This window comes from Globicephala melas, chromosome 3 (genome assembly GCF_963455315.2).
Source record: "Globicephala melas chromosome 3, mGloMel1.2, whole genome shotgun sequence".
Lineage (NCBI taxonomy): Eukaryota > Metazoa > Chordata > Mammalia > Artiodactyla > Delphinidae > Globicephala > Globicephala melas.
The window spans coordinates 97837979-97858694 of NC_083316.1; the positions used below are offsets into that span (position 1 = coordinate 97837979).

The window sequence follows — 20716 nt, forward strand, 5'->3', positions numbered from 1 at the left end:
GAATAGAGGGATTGTTTCCTTTGCCAAGACAGGCTTGGAGTTTGGCTGCCAGCCTTCTGTTCTGGGCCATCCAGATGTCAGGGATCTTGTGGGAGCAGTGAGATCAGTCGGTGACTCGTGGCAGATGCTTCTGTTCACAAGTGGTTTCAAAGCCATGGTCACGTGGCTTATCCTGGGACAAGTGAGTCCCACTGGTGTTTTCAGTCTCCTGTTTTGTTAAGAGTCTGATTGCAAGTGGTGCTGCACACTGTTGTGGTTTATTGTTTTTTGTTTTTGTTTTTTTGGTTTTTTTTGCGGAGCACAGGCTCCAGACGCGCAGGCTCAGCGGCCATGGCCCACGGGGTCCAGCCGCTCCGCGGCATGTGGGATCCTCCCAGACCGGGGCACGAACCCGCGTCCCCCGCATCGGCAGGTGGACTCTCAACCACTGCGCCACCAGGGAAGCCCGGTTTATTGTTTTTTAGCGATCCTATTACTCAACAACCCACACATGCTCCGCTCTGAAACGTTAGCCCTACCTTAGTAGGAGAGGTAGACTACTTAGTAGTAGTCTTGACTTAGTAGACTGATGTTTGTTGTTAACATCAGTCTGTTATAACGGTGGTTCCAAACTCAAATGTCTACAAGAACCAGGCAAGAAATATCAGTGCATAAGTAGTGCTTTATATGAACAGTTGCAAGTGTTGAGACCTGTGGCAAACTTGCAGAGAACAGTTCTCATCTAAAGGCATTGAAGTTCAGATGAAAAATAAAACTTATGTGGCCCAAGAAAACTCTGAGCTGGATTCAGTCCTAAGGCTATCAGTTTGTGATTCTTGGGCTATAAGCCTGCTAACTTCAGCTATCATTGATATGTTTGCTCAGCGTCAGAGATGCCAGATTTTATCGATGTATTTTTGTTTTTATAGTAGATTTTAGCTTTTTACCTTAGGTTAGAAAACTGGCTATCACTGGGGTAAGTGGGCCGCCATAATTTTTACCCACAAATTGCAAATACTTGAAAAGAAATCATGTCCTCAATGAAAATCATCTCTTTGGTTCAGTGGCCTTTGGAGGCAGAATCAATTTAGAGAAGCAGAGATGGAAATCTCGTCAAAACAATTCTGAGTATTTTACATCATTAGAAAAATTTACATCACTAAAGATAAGGAACCCCAAGCATTTGAAACTCACCCACCTGCCTGGCAAGTTGTCCGCCGGGTTTGTTTACTCCTCTTTGCCTTTTCTTGGGGTGAGGCAGGCAGGAGATTAGTGAGCAGAGTGGAGTTGGGGATGGGATAAACTTGCATTTACTCTTTTCCCAGCCCTCCCCTCCCCCACCCTCCCCTCCCCCTCCCCTCCCCCAGCCCTTCCCCTGCTCCCCACACTCTTAATTTCTGCATTCCTGCTACCACCTGGGATGCCCAGTGAAGGAACAAAGAAACCAGTGAGTTCATTTACTCTTAGATGTTAGTCATTCACAGGCCTCTCCAAGATACGCTTGTATTTTTAAAAGAACCTGATGGTAGAACAGAAAATAGGGCAAAGTTTAGCCCAAAGTACCGCCTCTCTAATGAGAGTATTTCCTGTAGTGCTAAGAGGGTAATTTGGGGCTTGGGAGCCTCCCAGCTGCCTTAGAGATAACACCTTGTGTTGCCCTGTTTCAGGTAAGACCTGCTGGGCTAGCACCAGCCACTGAGCTTGGAGAAGGGGGTTCGACTTCATTTTTTTTTTTAACATAATTTAAACTTGTGTGAGAGTCCATGCAAATTATTGCAAATGTGTTTTTGTAAGAGATTGACGGCACCAGCTTCCCTGTGTCTGGTATTGGCCAGTGGGAGAGCTTTGTGAATTTATATTCCTTCAGCAAAGTCACTCAATTCAAGCTGTGCTAAAGTTGTGTTCTCTTGACACTGCTTTCTCCTCAGAGTACTCTTCCAACTTACTCTTCTCAGTGAGATTCCATAAGTGAATAGTCCACCAGTCCTTTTTCTACTACCTTAATACCAGTTTATTCTGCAACCCCTTGCAATTTGGCTTTTATCTCTAGTTCTGTTACTCTATCGTCTTTCTCAGAGATCCCCAGTGGCCAGTTGATTTTCATATCCATTGGCTTTTTCTTTAATCTTCCTTTCAGTTATTCTTTCACCTGTGGACTGTTAAACGTGCTGTTAACTCTACCTGAAACCATTCTTCCTTCTTTTCTCTCCCATCTCCCCTTCCTTGGCTAATTCCTTGACTCTCAAGTTTTAGCTTAGGCATCACTTTTTTCAGGAAGCCTTCCTTGATGACTCCCTCCCCCAGGTCCGATTTAGGTACTTGTCCTTTGAGTCTTCATAACACCCCCTACTTTTGTGCTATTGCACTTATCATACTGTATTTTAATTAGTGTTCTTCACCCTCCCCCACTGTACTGCGGGCTTTGTGAGAGCAGGTACCATGGTTGTTTTATCTACACCATTTGCCTTATACCTGTACACGGTGAATGCTCAATAAATATTTGTAGAATGAAGAACTACATAAATGAAGATGACATCTGAACAGTGACGTCTTCAGCTTTGTCTAGAACAGATGATGAACCCCTGACTTCTTCCATCAACCTTTGGTTCTCCCTAAGTCCCTTGGACCTCCAATTAGAAGATGTAGAGCGGTTGTTAGATACTGTCAATAAGAAGTGACATCTGACTCTGAAGAAGAAGACAGGTGTCAGGAAATCCTGACCATTCCCATTCAGCCACTCATGACCAAGCAGAAGCCCTCTGCATTGCTTATGTTGAACAAGTCAGGGTCACCTATGGATGAAACCAATGGAACATATGAGTTTTAAGGGTTCTGACCACCAACAGAATGGGAAACACGTTGTTCAGGAGAACAGGCAAGTTGGTGGTGATGATTTTATCATCATTATGGAGGAAGAACTTAACGTCTGACTGGCAACTGTAGAGAAACACAGCCTAAGAGAGGAATTGATAAGTATTGTGTAGATACAAAACTGTAGATGGTACTATGCTTTGCAGGCCATTTAAGAAATTTTCAAGATAATTTTAACCATTTGCAATTTCATTTTACTGATTTTAGAACCCAATGTCCCTCCTCTCACCTGTGAAACATTACTCTCCTGTATTAAGAGAGTTACATCTGTCTGTAGATCTATGTATTAGGACAGGCTTTATAGAGCAGTTAAAAAGAATGTGAAATGTTGATCACATGCTTCTTCTTGTCTCTTGAGATTGGGTAGGAATTGTTGACCGGGTGTAAAGACAATGAAAAAGGACACAATTGGGCTTCCCTGATGGCGCAGTGGTTGAGAGTCTGCCTGCCGATGCAGGGGACACGGGTTCGTGCCCCAGTCCGGGAAGATCCCACATGCCGCGGAGCGGCTGGGCCCGTGAGCCATGGCCGCTGAGCCTGCGCGTCGGGAGCCTGTGCTCCGCAACGGGAGAGGCCACAACAGTGAGAGGCCCGCAAAAAAAAAAAAAAAAAAAAAAAGGATATATTTATTAGGCAAGACTTAGTGAAAAATGTAGGTCCATATATATATTAGAGAATAGTGTAATTAACAACAGTAGTCTATTTTGTAGGAAGAAAATAAAGTATGTTCCACAGCCTTTGTTTAGTGAAGAGGAGATATCCTATGCAATGTGTTATAGAAATATTTTCATCAAAGGCTGTGAGGCCTGTAGAAACAGCAGGACTCCCTGAAGGGCCCTGGCTGTCTGGGAAATTGGTCTGGTAGAAGAACACATCCCCACACTGGTTGTCCTGCTCTGACTCAGACTCAGATGTGTGAGTGGAACCACATTCCCCCTGCCACATCTGTTCCTCCTCTGGACTTGCCCTTTTCTATTCATGTCTGGCTCCCTCTTCCTCCAAGTCAGCCAGGCTCAGAGCCTCCGGGTTGGCTTTGCTGTCTGACCTCTCTTACTGCACTATATTCCTCTTCTTTTGGAGTGTATGGCGCAGTTGCCTTGAATTAAAATGATCTGTGCTCTGCTTATTCAGACACATCCTAAGGTATAGGAAAGTAGCATGGAATGAGGTCAGAGGGACCCGCACTCCAGTCTCAGTTCACATTCAGTCCTAGCTAAGTGACCTTGGGCCAGCCACTTATTTCTCTGAGGATCCGTATCATCTTCAGAAGCAGATGGAGCCAGTAATACCCAAGATTCCTTCCTTACAGGATTATCATGAGGATCAATGGTGATGTGTACAGAAGCACTGCAAGAGCTAGAAAATACCACCTTGCTGAGATATCGTAAGAGTGGAGATACGTTCTGTAATGTGTGTGGCATAATACCTAGCACATAGTAGGTGTTTGATAAATTATACTTATTATTGCTGATGATATTAAGACATAGCTTAATTGAAACACATAAGTTGTTTGGTACTAAACTGGGTTGCTGGTTCAGAATTTGGGGCTATGGCCAAGTGGGATACTTTTTCCTTCCTCTGGTCCAGATAACAGGATGTTTGGGACAACAAAAGTGCTGCCTTTCTACATTCACAGGTTAATTCCATCCGTCAAGAAAACAGATGGCAAAATTAATTACATGTTGTGCAACAGTGGATCCCAAATTGGCCTCAGAAAACAGAGCATGTTGTAAGTGCAAACAGCCTCTGAGGGAAAACTTGCTCCTAAGAGACTTGCTTAATAGAAAGTTTATCACCTCAGACGAGGTCATGCCTTCAGTAAAAGAGGTGTCTGGAATTCTCCTCTGGGATTTATTAGTATATATTTTTCAGGTGGCCCAGTGCCGGATGTTAGTTCTTAATTTAAAGGAAACAGCATTCCCACTCTGAGGAAGGTGAGGCCGCTGCTCTTTTAAAGTGGGCAGCTTCTGCTGGTACCTTGCTGGCCCTGGAAATTCCATCAACTGAAATGAAATTTTGTTCAATCCATCTTATTCATGGCTCCTAGGACAACTGTGGTGGGTTTGCTAGGGGGCTGGCGAGGTTGCCTCTATAAAGATAAGCACAATCCATTAGTTGAAGCCTAGACTCCAGTGTCTTCTACTGGGGCTGTTTGCATTTGCTCAGCACTCTGTTTATGAGGATGTTAAGAGGAAATGCCTCCATTCTGTGCATGTTGTAAAACAGAAGGTTTGCAGCTGTCAGAATTATTTTCTTCTTGGCTTTTTATCCGATAGAGTTTTGGATTGTTGTAGATTACCAGCCTCAGTTCTCCAGATGCAATGCAAATTTTCTTGTTTTCTGTCTTTGAAGATAACAGATATTTATGTACACAGTTCCTTGTAACATACTTTTGGAGTAAGGAGAAATTAGGCTTATTCTTACATGTTGTCATAATTCAATATTATGAAATGATTGAATGATTGTTTTATTAGTTATATAGTGCCTTCACAGTATCCAGTGTGTTCTACTCTCTAGAAAGGAGAAAAAAAACCCCACAAGATATAATCTTATGTTCCAAATAGCTTACAAATCTGCCTCAGAAGACAGCTAACATCCAGAGTATCAGCTTTAAGTGTGTTAGAAGTTCACAGTGGAAGTTAAGTTCACTGTGGGCTTCAGTAGGCTTTATGGAGGAGTTGAGACCTGAACTAGGCTTTGGGGTTAAAAAAAAAAAAAAAAAAGCGTAACAGCAGAAAAAATAGACTGCAGCCTGTTCCAACAGTGTGGCTGCACAAGATGTGTCATAACGTTTGTTTCCAGTAATTTCCAGTTAATGGAAACAATTGTCAAAGTTTCTGAATGATTACTTGCTTTTCAAATCATTCATGTGTACTTGTGTATGGAGTGGGGAGCAGTCATGATTTTGCCACTAGTAGCGTCATTTACACTCACTTGCATTGCCAGCGCTTTCTTTGGGAGAGGGAGGTTGTTGTTCCAGCTGGCATCCTGGGCACCTGGCCCATAGCCTGCTTAGCTCAGCTGCTTTCGTGTGTGCAGGGACTGTGGCAGGTACGAATCATTGTATTTCTAGCCTCAGTGGGCATTTGAATTTTCAACCCATGGTCTCATTTAAGGGAAATCAGCTTGAATCTGTTAGATAATACCAGCTAGCGATGATAGTTAGACTAACAGCTGTGGGAACGCAGGGGAAAAAGGCCTATTCGGGAAACATTTTGACTGTGGGACTTAGATTAGAAATAAGGGGACACAAAGCAGCCTGAGTCAATGATAATCATAAGTTTCTAGCCATCATTGCCCAAGTAAGAACGAATTTAATATTATGAAGAAAACCAAGATGCTGGGGGTGGGGGAGGGATCTATCTGTGCCTTCAAGTATAAGGATACTCCCTAGGTGAGTGTCCCTCCAAGGTGAGCCTAAGGAACCTTCCAAGCAGACTTGTCCTAAGGGCAGCTGGAAACATATAGGCTGGAGCAAAGGTTCCCAACATCTTTACTCATGGAACCCTTAGTGTCTCAGTAATTTTTTCATATTATTTCTAGGATACAAGAAGTACCTAGCCGTTTCACTTATGAAGTGCTTAGGTCCCAATAACTTAATAAGTAGTTATGTACTATTAACTTTGTAGCCATGTGAAAAAATAATACACATAAATTGAAAGGTTAAAAAATAATGTTTTTATTTCATTCTTCACCAGTTACTTACTAATGGAATGGGTGCATCTGTTGGGCCTTGCGTGTTTCAGTCAGGATCCAGTCAGGAGATAAAGCACATGATAATTTGAACAGGAAAGTTTAATATAAAGAAATATTCGCTAGCAAACAGTATGGGGGCTCCTAAAAACTTAAAAGTAGAATTACCGTTCGACCTAGCAATTCCACTTCTGGGTATATACCCAAAAGAGTTGAAAACAGGGACTTGAACATGTATTTGTATACCTATGTTTATAGCAGCATTATTCATGATAGCCAAAACGTAGAGGCAACCCAAATGTCCATTGATGGAGGAAGGGAAGAAACAAAATGTGGTATATACACACAGTGGAATATCATTCAGCTTTAAAAAGGAAGGAAATTCTGATACATGCTCCAACATGGATGAACCTTGAGGTCATTAACTAAGTGAAATAAACCAGTCACAAAGAAGACAAATACTGAGTAATTGCACGTACATGAAGTACCTAGAGTAGTCAAATTCAGAGAGAGAGAGTGTAGGATGGTGGTTGCCAGGGGCTGAGGGGAGGGAAGAATGGAGAGTTAGTGTTAATGAGTATAGAGTTTCAGTTTTGCAAGATGAAAAGAGTTCTGGAGATGGATGGTGGTGAGGCTTGCACAACAATGTATGTGTGCTTAATACTACTGAGCTGTACACTTAAAAACATCTAAGATGGTGCATTTTATGTGATGTGCATCTCACCACAATTGAAAACAGTAGTAAGAAAGAAAAAAAATTTTTAAAGAAATATTCATTTTGATGAGGGTTGGCTGTTAGGAAGTAAAGAGAATTCTGAAGAACAGAGGAATAACAAATATAAAGAGCAGCCTCTTCCCCTGGGTTTGAAACAAGGCACCAAACCCAAACTTGCTCTCTCTTCTACTGTGGACCTTGTTGGGGAGAGGATGGCTAGCCTTGGCACCTTGGATGGCAGAGAAGTCACAGTAGCGCTGTGCTGGTAGAACTTGCTGGAAATCCATCCTCTAGGATGCCGAGGAAATCTGTTCATGGGGAGGTTTCCCACTGGAGGGGCTCTGCTACAAAACCACCTAAGGGGGACGCCAGCAGAAGCTGCTGGAGGCTGGTTGGTGCTGACCACCATGTACAGCAGGGGCCAGTTGCTGAAGAAGGTACCTGCATTGCAGGAACTGGGGGCTGGAGAAGCCATGTATGCTTGTGGCAGCTTGCAGCAAGAGCACACCAGAACCAGGAAACAAAAGTTCCTCTTCCTGTAATGTCTCTCCATGGCACCCCACTGACAAAGCTTAGGGTAGAACCAGCTGGCAAGAGAAAAAATATGTAAAGTTCCATCTTTATTTTTGCAGAGGGTGAATTGGAGCTGTGAGGCAATAAATTGATCACTGGCCAACACACAACTTCTTAAAACCTTGAAATCAGATTGTATTCCACTATCCTAATTTCCTGTTTCACGTTACTTTTCACATAATATTTGCTTTTTAAGTACAGCAAGTGCCTACAACCCAGCTTTGCAAAGTAATGCTCTCATCCAAAGAAATATAACAGTCTAATGTTATACTGTGAACTGGCTTGAACTACTAGTTCACGCAGTGTCTGAGAGATGTTAAATAATGCTATGTCTTCCTCAAAAATTTAAAATATCCTGCAACACCCCCTCGAGTTTGCTGTAGTGCTCTCAGGCACCATGGCACACAATTTGAGGATCTCAGGGCTCAAATTGTGAGTCTCTTTCACCAACTCTGACCACATCATTCTAACATACGAGAATCTGAGGTACCGATTTGGTTAAGAGTACAGAAGAGTCAGGTGTAATGTAAAAATTGTATAGGGTCAATATTGTTTCTGAAAATCTTTTAGGAAGTTACCAGATTGGAGAATAACATACCATCTTCCAGTAAGTATAGGACTTATTGTAAGTGTTTCCTCCAGCATTGGAACAAGTTCCTGTTTCCTTCGGACTAGATTGGATAGTTGCCTTGTCTTTAGAGGTACTTTGACATTAAAAAAAACATGCATAGCCTTAACCACGACATTCACCATCAGTGTATGAGATGCCCCCAGTGTGAGAGGCAATGCAGAGACAAGGGTCAGAGAGGGACCAGCAAAGCCCCAGCTCCATCTCATGCTTACTCTTCAGCATAAAATCATTTCATGGTGGCTGATGCACCATTTAGGTTATTATTTTTCTCTCTCTTTCTGTCTGTTTTGGGCTGATGGTACATAATTGAATTTGAGAAAGTTAAATGGCATGCGATGGGGCTTTGCTGAATTCAGTAGTAAAAATTCTATTGAAATAGTTTTCAAATTTAAAAAGTTAGTGATTTGTAGCTTTCTTTTGTTTCTACGAGGAAACGAATGGACTTAATAAGACCTTTTTTAGGTAGGTAGGCAGGTATACTGTTCACGTCACCACTTTCCCAGAAAATACATTCATTTTGGTGATGTTTACAATTTTGTGAATCATAACTGTTACATATTTCTATAGCTCTTTAAGGAGAAGCTGAATAACTTAAGTTTTGTAATCTGACCTATTCAAAAGGAAAAACTTCTGATGCATGCCTTTCAGTGCTACCTGCAAAACAACCTCCCTTTTCCTCCTGAAACCCTGTTTGGATAAGTTCTGCTTTGGTTCACATTTTTATCACCTGCTGAGTTTGTCTGCTGAGTTTCAGCCTTGGCTACTTTCACTGGCAAGCCTGTCTAGCCCTGTAGCTTCACCTCCCAGCGTTTTCTGTCTCTTAAACAGTGACGAGTTGGCACGAATATTAACTTAATAGAGAATCTACCCATGTCAGAAACTCAATGTTAAACTCCAAATATGACAACTTGGAATGGATTAGACTTTCAAACAGATCTCAGACCAGGAGTCTATGGTCCAAATTCCACATATGAGCACTACTTCCGTTTTCTTATGGATTTCAAAAGTTTGGTCAGAAACCCCGATAAAGATCTTAACTGCTCAGATGTGATCACGTAGGGACACTACCCAACCTGTCTTGGCATCCTTTTCTACCCCCTTAGAGTGAACACACGGAAGAGAAAGAGGTTGTCACTGCTGCCGCCTCAAGCAAAGCTGCTTGCTTCTGAATACTTCATGATAATCAATAGCAGATGTGTGGCCAGCCCTGGAAAGTTGCATAACTGTCTCACATTGCATTCTACTGCAATTACCAGCCAATACGAGGGGGTCTCCAGTAGGCTGTTGAAAGAGAAATTTCAGTTAAAAAAATCTTTGTTTATCTCCTCATAAAATTATTTCCTTGCAGTAAGCAGTAAAGGTAGTGGTTAGAGTGGAAGTAGTTTGAATAGTACTGCCCTTAAACTTGAATTTCAGTTCATTATAAGGAGGAACTTTCTAATGATTAGAGAGGAAGTGGGACCCTGTTAAAGGAGTGAGTCTCTGTTAATAGAAGTAATCAAGGAGATTCTGGATGAATGCTTGCTGCCTGTGACATGTCTAGGAGAGTGCTTCACAGCCAGGTAGAGGATTAGAGTAAATGACCTCTAAGGTCGATTCCAAGCCTGAGTTTCTGTGACTGTGATCACTGATCACGTTTTCCTCCTGCTCCTTTTCTGAAGATAAGCCAGGGATGCATAGGTCAGGTGTGGCACGGCCTTCTGGGTCCAGTCTCAGCCCTGCCTCTTTTCTTCCTGGCGAATCCCTTCTGTAGCCCCTCTCAGGTTATCCCGTGTTGACCCCATTAACCTGGGCACAGTGAGGTTCGGCCCTTTTATTTTCACTTTCCATCGCTGGACCACACACATTAAATTGCCACACCTATCTGGAACTTCTGTAGGGCCAGCATCTAGGGCTTCCAAATAGATGCTCCACAACCTAAAATAATCTGGCCTTATTCATGAAAGTATTTGCAACAGGGATGAGGGGGACTTCATAATTTTCAGTGCTTCGTCACATTCTTGACTCATATTTTTATTGTTGCTACCTTGTGAAATAAGTGGCATTATCCCCATTTTACAGGTGTGCAAACAGAAGCTGAGAGAGCTTAAATGGCTTGCCGATTTTTAGAAGAATGAATAGAAAAATAAAGTCCTAATGTAAATGAGGCAGTGCTTACTGAGTTTGTGGTAATTAGGCCCAGTTCTCCCACATTGAGTCTGGCGTTCTCTTCTCTGCTCCTGGCAGCCTCACATCCAAGGAGGTTTAGTCAGGGTCCTGAGCGAACTTCTACTTTAAAAAAGAAAAAAAAGAGCTTCCCTGGTGGCGCAGCGGTTGAGAGTCCGCCTGCCGATGCAGGGGACACGGGTTCGTGCCCCGGTCCGGGAGGATCCCGCATGCGCAGAGTGGCTGGGCCCGTGAGCCATGGCCGCTGAGCCTGCGCGTCTGGAGCCTGTGCTCTGCAACGGGAGAGGCCACAACAGTGAGAGGCCCGCGTACCACAAAAACAAAACAAAACAAAACAAAAAGACCTGTAGTTTCATGTGGCTGAATAAATAGGCGCTATTAAACTTATGGTTTATTTAAAGCATTGAATATCAGGAATGGAATAGCTTTGATTTGAGGCTGTGATCTAAGCATTTGAACAGAGTGATTTGAGCATTCCATCCTAGAATCATGACCAGCTCAAACTTTCTGAGAATCTTCCAGTATAGCAATCTTTGAATTATTCTTCTGCAAAATAAAGGACTTGAATTTTACGTGAGTAGTTTAATAGAGTGAGAAAGTCTGGGTATAGGAAACAGGAGGCCTGGTTTGCATTTACTGTAGTCTCAAAAACATTCTTACTTAGTTTTGTGACCTTGAGCAAATTTTATAACCTCCCTTTCTTTAATTACATATCTGTAAAATGAGTATAGTGACCCAAGGGAACTAACTGAGAAGTCTGAATAAAACATATATAAATGCAAGGCATCATAGCTAAGTATTACAAAAGAAAGACCCAAAGACATAAATTCTTCAGATAGTATTTTCGGACCTGATTTTGAGTGTGTGTGTGTGTGTGTGTGTTTCATCATCTGCTAAAAGTTTTTAGCAAGGAAGATTTCTTAGGAGAGAAATAAAAGCAAACACTGATAGTCTAGGAAATAAAAGCAAACACTGATAGTCTAGGAAATAAAAGCAAACACTGATAGTCTAGGAAACAAGTGTCTCCCAGATGTATTGTTGTCTCCCTGTGTGCGCTCACTTCAGATGTCAGCACTTCTTCCCATTCCCTCAGAATTAACCACTCACACCCAGAGCATTAGTGAGCCTGGAGGATACACTGAAAATGCCATAGGGAAGAATGAGGAGAGGATTTACCCAGAACAAACTTCAGACTCCCAGGCAGGGCCCTGGGAGGCAGCTTTCCCCATCCTCCGTCTCCACACTTAGCCTCAGCCTTCTTCCTTGATTCACAGCAGTTCTGTCCCTGCCTCCCAATCTCCTGCACCTCATCCCAGTACCAGCAGTGCGTAAGCAGGAGGCCACTTGAGGCTCAGGGCTTGGCCTCCTGAGAAGGTGTGTAAGGAACCTCCACTGTCATTTGCAGGGCCCTTTCTCCACTTTTGGTAAATAAAACTTTCTTAAGGAAGAAGAGTGAGATCACCTGGGCCAGGCAGGGGCTCTGGCGAGACACCCATTTAGCCCCACCCCTCTTTTGGAAGGTTAAATACAAGAGAATGTCTGAGGAGGAGAAGAAGGATGCAAAGCCTGCAGCCCTAACCAGGTGAGACCAAGAACACAGATCCTTCTGTGAGGAGAGGGATTGAAAGCCAACTTTATACATAGATCATGAAAGCCTTTAAAGACTCTCAAGGGTGTAGACATAAATAACAGAAGAAAAGGCGAGGAAAACCTCAAAGTCAAATAGAAGAAAAACACTTTTTTGTGTGTGTGTGGTACGCGGGCCTCTCACCGCTGTGGCCCCTCTCGTCGCGGAGCACAGGCTCCAGAAGCGCAGGCCCAGCGGTCATGGCTCACGGGCCCAGCCGCTCCGCAGCATGCGGGATCCTCCCGGACCAGGGCACGAACCTGCATCCCCTGCATGGGCAGGCGGACTCTCAACCACTGCGCCACCAGGGAAGCCCAGAAAGCCACTTTTTTTTTTTTCAGAAAGCCACTTTTTATACCAAGTAAACAACTCTTTTTTTTCCCCCTGACCTAAAATGTTGTTTATACAGATTCAACCTCTTGTCAGCAGGGTAGAAATAAAAATATTGATGGAATGACCATTTCTGTAGCATGGTATTCTTATGACCTAGAAGCCATTAAGTCTATAACAAATTGACAGAGATGCTTAGTCTTTTTCACTGCAGAGAACTTACAACATTCTTGAATGGGAGCAGAGTATGTGGTACCTCCTGAATGAACTGTACCTTCTCTTCCCAGTTCTGCTGGCTTCTCTTCTGTGTAAATCTGAACACTTGCTGCCCTCCCCTGTTCTTAGCAGACATCTGGGCCACTGTAAGCAAAAGGTCCAAAGCCCAGGCATTTTCCCAACAGCTTTACTGAGGTATAATTTAAGAGGAGATGTTTCTGCTGTTCTGTATAAAGTTCAGTTGAGAGGTGGTGTTAATAAACCTTCCTTAGAGCCAAGATCACTTGGAAGGTTGAACTCTTTAAGTCTCTGGTCAAAATTACCAAAATTATGCCAGTAAGCTCCATGTGAGCAGAGCCCTTTTACATGTGACACATGTAAATATTCGATAATGACTGACTGAATGAAAAAAAACCAAACAAACAAAAAACAGAATCTTAGCCAGCACTGTAACTCTCCCGTCTTGATACAGAAGGTGGGAGAGCCACTGTTGGACATGGGTAGAAGTTCAACATAGTATTTAAAAGCAGTTTGGTATTAAATGAGAAGTGCTGCTAACTTAGTTGCTATTTTGTATCAGGTGGTCTGTAAGAGATTGTTGTTGTGACTTCAGAGCGTATTCCAAGCCACACTAAGAGGTGGTGGAGTGTTTCTTAAACATACAGAAGTGAACAGATTGCACTTACACCAGACAACAAATCATTATGATGTACTGGAGCATATTTACTAGGGCTAAAAAGTAATCTCCTTTTTAAAACAGAGCAAAATCAAGACGAAGTGACCGACCTAGTATCTGTCTGTTGCCGTAGACAACCAGGGAAACCCCAGAGAATCAGCTGCCCTTTGTCACCATTCTTTGGTGGGAGGGGGGCAGTGTAGCTTCAAGTTGTACAGGTGACTGAGGCACATCCTTATCCACACAATATCTTTTTTTTCTTATTCAGTGAATATTTATTGAATAGATACTATTTTTAGGCTAGTATACAGAGTGTTGTGGAAAAAATAAACATAGAAACCCTTGGGTAGTTTTTTTGATGATTTCATAGAACACATACAAAATATATACACCATTTTAACCGACATCCTCGTGTCATATATTATACAGTTGTAGTTCAGAGGAGTGAAATAAGAAGTTGGAAAGAGCTAATTAGAGGCAGACACTGAACTAATACCTTATTTTACTAACACAGTCAGCTGGTTTCTTCTTTTAGGCGGTTAAGGAGATTTAGATAAATTTACAGTTAACCACAAAACAAAGAAATAAATGCTTACAAACAGTGAAACACACTTCTGTAGAACTTCTGAGAAGGACATGGACACTTTCTTATGGAGAGGTCCTAGAATATCTGGAATTTTGGATCCTAAAGAAGAGTGGTTTTTGGGGAGTGGGGTGGGGGGGAGGGTAGGACAAGATGGAGAGAGGCTGTGATACAATCTTTTAAAATAGACTGAGCATGCCTTGCACTTGAGCTATATCAGGACATTGTTCCCCAAGGTGACTTCTGGACTGCATTTAAATACAAAAGTTTTTTGCCAGGTTTCCTGAGGATCCCAGCGAAAGTTCAAAGATCAACCTAGCTGCTAAAACGGCTCTAAATTGAATTAGGAGGCTGACACAGCAGCGCTTGAACTGCTCATTCAGCAGTTGTTCTCCTCGGCTAAACTGAGTGGAGCTGAAGGCCTTTTTGTGAACCCAGTGTAAAACAAGTCGGACATTAGGATGTGTACTTTAACACACCTTATGTGGTTTGTACGTAATTGGACTTGCAGGAGGACATTTCGTAAATCATTCTTATGGGGGCACTTTCTGAAGGAAGAAGGTAAAAGTGAGTCCTTCCTGTGGCTGATGGGGCCCGGACTTTGGGTTGCGTGAATCTGCGTAATCATCACCTTGAAAAGGTGTTGCATCTTACTCCAATTATAGATGAATGGGAACTATCTTTATGTAGTTCACAGCCCTGGTGAGATCCTGCAGGGCTCCTGGCTGACATCTGTGGAAGTCTGGGCTGCCATGGGGGAGGGCAAGGACAGATGGCTGGTGTGGGGTGAGGTGGGGAGGCTTCCAGAATGATTCCTTGGATGAGACAGGAAAGGTCGCTTCTGACCGGTAAGGGAGCTTTTCTTTGGGTTCAGAATGACCTTCATATCTCCTCCGTAAGTCTGAAGTTACAGAGTGAAGGTATGCATCCTAGCAGCTCAGGATGTGTGGCAGGGGGGACCTCGCATTTAACTGCGATTTTTGGAAGGGTGCAGCCTGTTACCCTTTTGGTGGTGAGGTCAGTTTCCGGGAGGCTCCACAATACTGATATTTTCCAGATGTTTCTCCTCTTTTCTCCTTTCTGACTGGCTATGTCTTCCTCTCATCATCCTGCCCTTTTAGTAGAATTGAGATAAAATTCTTCTTGGTGTCTTAAGCATGTTAGAATCACTCAGCAGTAGGAACTGATTTAATATCTAGGTCTTATATTAATATTTATAATAGCCTTCACTGCTTGTGAACAGCATAAACACTTCTTTTCTGTTCAAACCCAATACTGAAATAAAACCCAAGAATATCTTTTACAAAAATTTACTTTTAATAGTGGTGGTAGTTTGTAATAATCTGTGTAGGATTTTATGGTTTTCATATCACTTTTTGCTTATATTACCTTCTTCAATACCAAACATAAATTTGTGAAGTAAATAAAATTGATTAATCCTCATTTTCCAGATGAGGAAGGGGAGGCCCAGAGAAGTTAAATAATTTGCTCAAGGTCATACAAATAATAAATGGCAGAACTAAATCTTAATTCAGATTCTTTACATCTGTTGTATATTCTTTTCATTAAATTTACTATAGGGCCTCTCTTCTTGTTTTTTGCCCATATTAAAAAAAAGAAGGGAAATGAAGAAAAAGAAAGCAGCTGGAAAATATATTTATTAAAAGAATGTAACTTTTCTCACAGTTTCCTATTGGATCTTTCAGGTATGTTATTTGAGGGCCTGTTGCCTTAGATTGGTAATAAAACTAATGCTCTGCAAAATACCTCATTAAGACAGGTATGTCGGTGGCAGCTCTGGTCTCCCATTCTCCGAAGGAAAAATTAAGGTTTCACAAAGCTAAGACGTCTTCCTCTCAGCCGGTTGTAGGAGCTTGTGGACCCGACCAGGGGGCAGAATTGAGATCTGTCCTCCAGGCTCTCCAGCCTCTTTATTCTATCAGCATTTCAAAAGCCTGACTACCTCCCCACCCACGCCTTCTCTTTCGGCTTTTTGGAAGGAATTTATCCCTGGTAGTTGCTATTAGCGCGGGGAGGGAATCGCCCCCTCAGTCTGGGGGATGGCCCTTGCGTAACTGCAGAGGAGTTAGTTCTCCCGGGTTGGGGTTTGAGTACGAGTGCTCGCCCGGGTTATACGGAATGAGAAAGCCGCCTTGTCTCCTTTTCCTGCGCAAAGGTAAGGGGTGGAGGCTACACCCCACTTTCTGATAAAGGCCCCCCCTCTTGGGCTTGTGAAGCAGGTACCTTCCAGGCACATGGATCAATATCCACGTTACTTTCCTACAAAAATAACGTGTAAAACCGAGCAGCTTTAAAATCCTTCATTTTGGGCGTATAAAGCCCCAAGACACAGAAAGTTAAATGGGCGTCGAAAAATGTAACCTAAAGATGGAGAAGCATTCTTTGGACTGCGTATGCGTTTATGCCTTATGTAAAACAGCAGCGCGCGCCGAGATGGGCCTTTTTTCTTCCCTGCACATTGATTTACCAGGCATGGCCCGTCCGGGGTCTTGGCGGCCGCCACCCCTCTGCCCGGCCCCTCCACAAAGTCAGCCCCACCTGCGTGCGCCCGGCCACCAGCCGCCAGGTCGCCGGCGACGGGCTGGGGCGCGCGCCCCGGGGGCGGACTCCCGCCGCCCAGCTGAGACGCGATTCGTCACTCTTGCAGAACTTTCCCCCTGAAAATCCCTGCACCAGAACCAGCCCTCCCGCCCCGAAGAGGTTTTGATTTTAGTGGCTTTCCTTCCTTTTATTTTCCGTTGTGTGCGGGTTTGGGCTGCCGAGCAAATTTGCAGCTCGTCCATGTCAGCGGCAGTCGCTTGTGCTACCGCTTACTCTGACACCATGCACTCCGAAGCAGAAGAATCGAAGGAAGGTACGAGTTTGATTTTGCTGGGGGCCCCCGCCAGATTCTGCGGAGGAATGTGGAAGTAAGGCGGAGTAGGGGAGCAGATGGGAGTTTAAAAGTGCGCGATGGGTACTTTGTCAGCTCTCCCTGCGCATTCGCTGCTCAGTTAGAGCCGAATGTGCCGAATCCTGGACCCTTCTCACCCCGCGGCCGTTCAAAGGGGAGGGGAGGAAGAGACGGACCTAGCTCAGCCAGCCCACTAAAAGCTGCTTTCTAGATTTCTCTGGAAACGAAACAGCCCCAGTATTGACTCCAAGAACGCAAAATGTACTTGGAAGAGCGCTGCCTGCCTGCATCAGGACAGCCGAAAGCCGGATCCCCTGGAAGAGCCTTAAGAGTCAAGGGTCTCTTGAAAAAGGGGTTTAGAAATTGGAAACGTGGTGTGTTTCCGGCTAAAAGGGGAAGCTGCGTGGGGGGGGGGGGGAGAAGTGAAAGATCTTTATTTGGGGAATAGGTTGGTTTTTTGTTTTAATTTTCTTGTTGGCTGTTAAGCAGTGAATTTATTTTGTTGGAGGCTTTAAGGGGGCTGAGAGATGAGGGAGGCCTTGTGCAGCTTGAAACTGAGGAGAGTTTGTCCGTTTCCAACTTTGCCAAAGCAGAGGGTTTCATTTACTCCTAACAGAGAGCGGGTGACAGGGCTGGAAAAGCTCCAACCAAAACACAATTATACGCTGCTGTTAGTTCGGGGAGTTTATTTGTGTGTGAGTGTTTGTATGCTTTGTTTCCTGAAACTTTATGTATACAAAAGTCCTCTTGTAAGTTGAGGTAGGAGTAGGGATAGTTGGGGGACTGTTCAAGATTGTGAAATTTCTTTTCTTTTCAAGTGGCCTCTTGGGAAACTGGTAAATTTCAAGTCAATCACAGCAGCTCTGGGAGCGTGAGGAACAGAAAGGAGCCCCATCGTTTCCCCATTTGGTAGATACCAGTCAGGGAGAGCCTTTGAAACTTGTCCTCTTCTTTTACTGAGTCCCATCCCCAGAGTAAAGCCCTGAGTTTCAAGATGTAGTCTGTGTGGGCTGACGTCTACTTTATTATGCTGTGTGAAGGAAGCAGTCAATAAAAACAGGCTTGTTTAATAGAAATATGGGGCTGGTGTGAATGAAAAATGACAGCCAGGAGCATTGTTTTTCAGCTTGATGTGGAGTTTGGGGGGTTAATGTTTCCTTGCTGCCGCGGAGTCTGTCCTGATGGAGGCTTTTCCGTTCTTTTAGACAGCAATTTACATAAGTCACAAGTAGTCGGAGGCAAATAGGAAACGGGCTGAGCGAATCCAGTGGTGAACTTTTCTATGAATGACGAGTAGCACTTACATTGGTATTTTTCTCCCAGGTGTGTTTTTTTTCTTTTGAAAAAAAGGGAGTGGGGAGAAAGTGGAAAACAGTATCCCAAAGCATATGATACATTCTTCTAACAGCACCCACATTCTTCTCTCCTTCCTAGCTCACCCATTGCAAGCCTGAAAACTGGAGTGTGAAGAGGTCTTGTAATGTGCACCCCACCTTACCTTATCCCTCCACTTGCCATCATTTACATTCTACAGATCTGTAGCAAATTATCCTGCCTCTGCTTTTTACAGAAAGCTCAGAATGTTTCTTTTAAAATAATATGAGGTGCTAGAGTTTTAAATTGATGGCAGTTAGGGTAGGATATGGAATAACTCTTGAGGGAGATTGAATAAATACTTCATTAACAAATGGAATCATGGTAGCTTCTGCCTGGAAATAAAGGATGAGTGTCTGTGTATATATGTGTGTTTTGTGTGTGTGTGTGTGTGTGTGTGTGTGTGTGTGTCCCTGGCAGTTCTGGCAAGACTGGTTGTTGGCTGTGATCTAGAACCCTCCATTTAGCTACCACCACTCAGAAAGGAACAATGCTGTTTAAATAGCTCCAGTTATCTTTATTCTCTATCCTTACTAATCCTGTCCCCACTCCTTAGCTTTTTTTTTTCTCCTTGTGGACTTAATGTGTCCCGTTTAGTATGAGATCACCACAAACTCTTCACAATGTCTGCATTACAAGAAAACTGCCATTGGATGTTTCATGCCTGATTTGCTGTAATGAGAGATACTTTTAAGTCATTATTCTGAACCACAGTTTGAGACTAGTATACTTCGTTTGGGGTTGAATCTGAAAAAAATATCAAGTCGGATTCAGAAATCCTTGGAGGCCAACATATTTGTGTATGTGAGTGAATGTAGAAGCAAATGACTGGGGATATTGTTAAGCCATCATAGCTTAGGACGTACTTGACTCTGTGCCAGGAGTGCTGAACCTCCATCCTCGGTCAATAGCCACCTCCTAAAGAATTGATTTAATTTTGCCTTACAAATGAATAGGTGATTGTGCTTGAGTATTAAACAGAGAAAAAAAAACCAGACCTCACTTTATTGAAAGCTGAATGAGTTTAAGATATCCAGACATAATATGAATAGGAAAGCAAGAGAAAGGAAGGAAGAAGCCTACTTTATTAAATTGGGGCAGGCCATTGAAAGAAGGATATCAACAGTTTCCAGTGGATGGAGGCTTCCTGAGGAGATGGGTTGATGGCCATATTTTTGGTATTTAATTGATTCCCGTTGAGTAAATTACTTAATTATAAAGTAGGGGAAATGAATGGCAGTTAAGATCTCAGAAGCTCTTTCTAGTGTCAGGCATCAAGGAATCCGGGGCTCCTCTGTCCTGGTTATTGAAGCTTTGGTACCAGAAAGCAAGGAAGCCATTATTAAGGAGGGGTTGCTTTGGGAGGGTTGAGCTGTGAGTGAGCCCAGGTCCCCTCCTCTGTTGCCCATAATAGCACTTCCTGCCACCACCTCTCTCATGCCTCACCAGGCCTGCTATTTCACAAAGAAAACAGTAGCCATTAGACAACCCCCTCCCAACTTCCTGCTTCCAAACTGACAGACTCATCTTCACCCACACCCACCCTCCCGGTGTCTGTGGAACAGGCGTGGTTCCTGCTGCGGAGGCCACTCCTTCCACCATGGGCACCTAACTGCATCAGTTGGCCCCATGTCTTTCCTGGCTCCTTCCCTTCTGTGTATAGATGGGCTCAATCTCCCTACTTTGGGGTGTTGGCACTTGATGGTCTTTCTTCCCGAAATCCTTCTCCCCACCTGACCCTCTTTTCCTGGTCAGGTCTTTGGAGAGGCTCTTTCTGAACCTGCATCTTAAATTAAGATCCCCGGACTTCCCTGGTGACGCAGTGGTTGAGAGTCCGCCTGCCGATGCAGGGGACACGGGTTCGTGCCCCGGTCCGGGAAGATCCCACGTGCCGCGGAGCGACTGGGCCCGTGAGCCATGGCCGCTGAGCCTGCGTGTCCGGAGCCTGTGCTCCGCAAGGGGAGAGGCCACAACAGTGAGAGGCCCCCATATCGGAAAAAAAAATTAAGATCCCCTTACTGCCGACTCTCAGGACACCTAATCTTTTCCTCACTGGTACTCACCACGTTGTTTAGCATCTTTCTCTAGACCACAAGCTCTTGAGGGCAAGACCCTGTCTGTTTTATTCCCCCCACTATGTCTCCAAGACCTATACAGTGAGAGGTGATCATTCAGTATTTATAAAATGAATGAATGATCTTCATTTTTTAAAGGTAATCCTCAGTACTTTGTTAATTTTAGGCACTTATTTCTCCTTTAAAATGAACCTGCTTTTCTTTTTCTTTTTTTTTTTTAACCTTTTGCATGGTTCCTACTTTCTCACTCTTTGTCATCCGTCATCCACTGAAATCTGTCTTTTTCTCCACTA

General features: G+C 43.6%; 1 protein-coding gene across 7 annotated transcripts in view; it reads left to right on the plus strand.

Annotated features, from left to right (window-relative positions):
* Positions 1 to 20716, plus strand: part of TNFAIP8 (TNF alpha induced protein 8) — a 123315-nt gene that overhangs the window by 68261 nt on the left and 34338 nt on the right. The window contains exon 1 of one of the 7 annotated variants that reach the window (XM_030869815.3): positions 16688 to 16935. The exons of 5 other annotated variants lie outside the window; for them this stretch is intronic. In XM_030869815.3, coding sequence (XP_030725675.1) covers positions 16863 to 16935 — 73 coding nt within the window. In that variant the 5' untranslated portion in view covers positions 16688 to 16862. Of the gene's footprint in view, positions 1 to 16687; positions 16991 to 20716 lie in introns of those variants that run through there. One more of the 7 variants, XM_030869819.3, reaches the window with a different exon arrangement.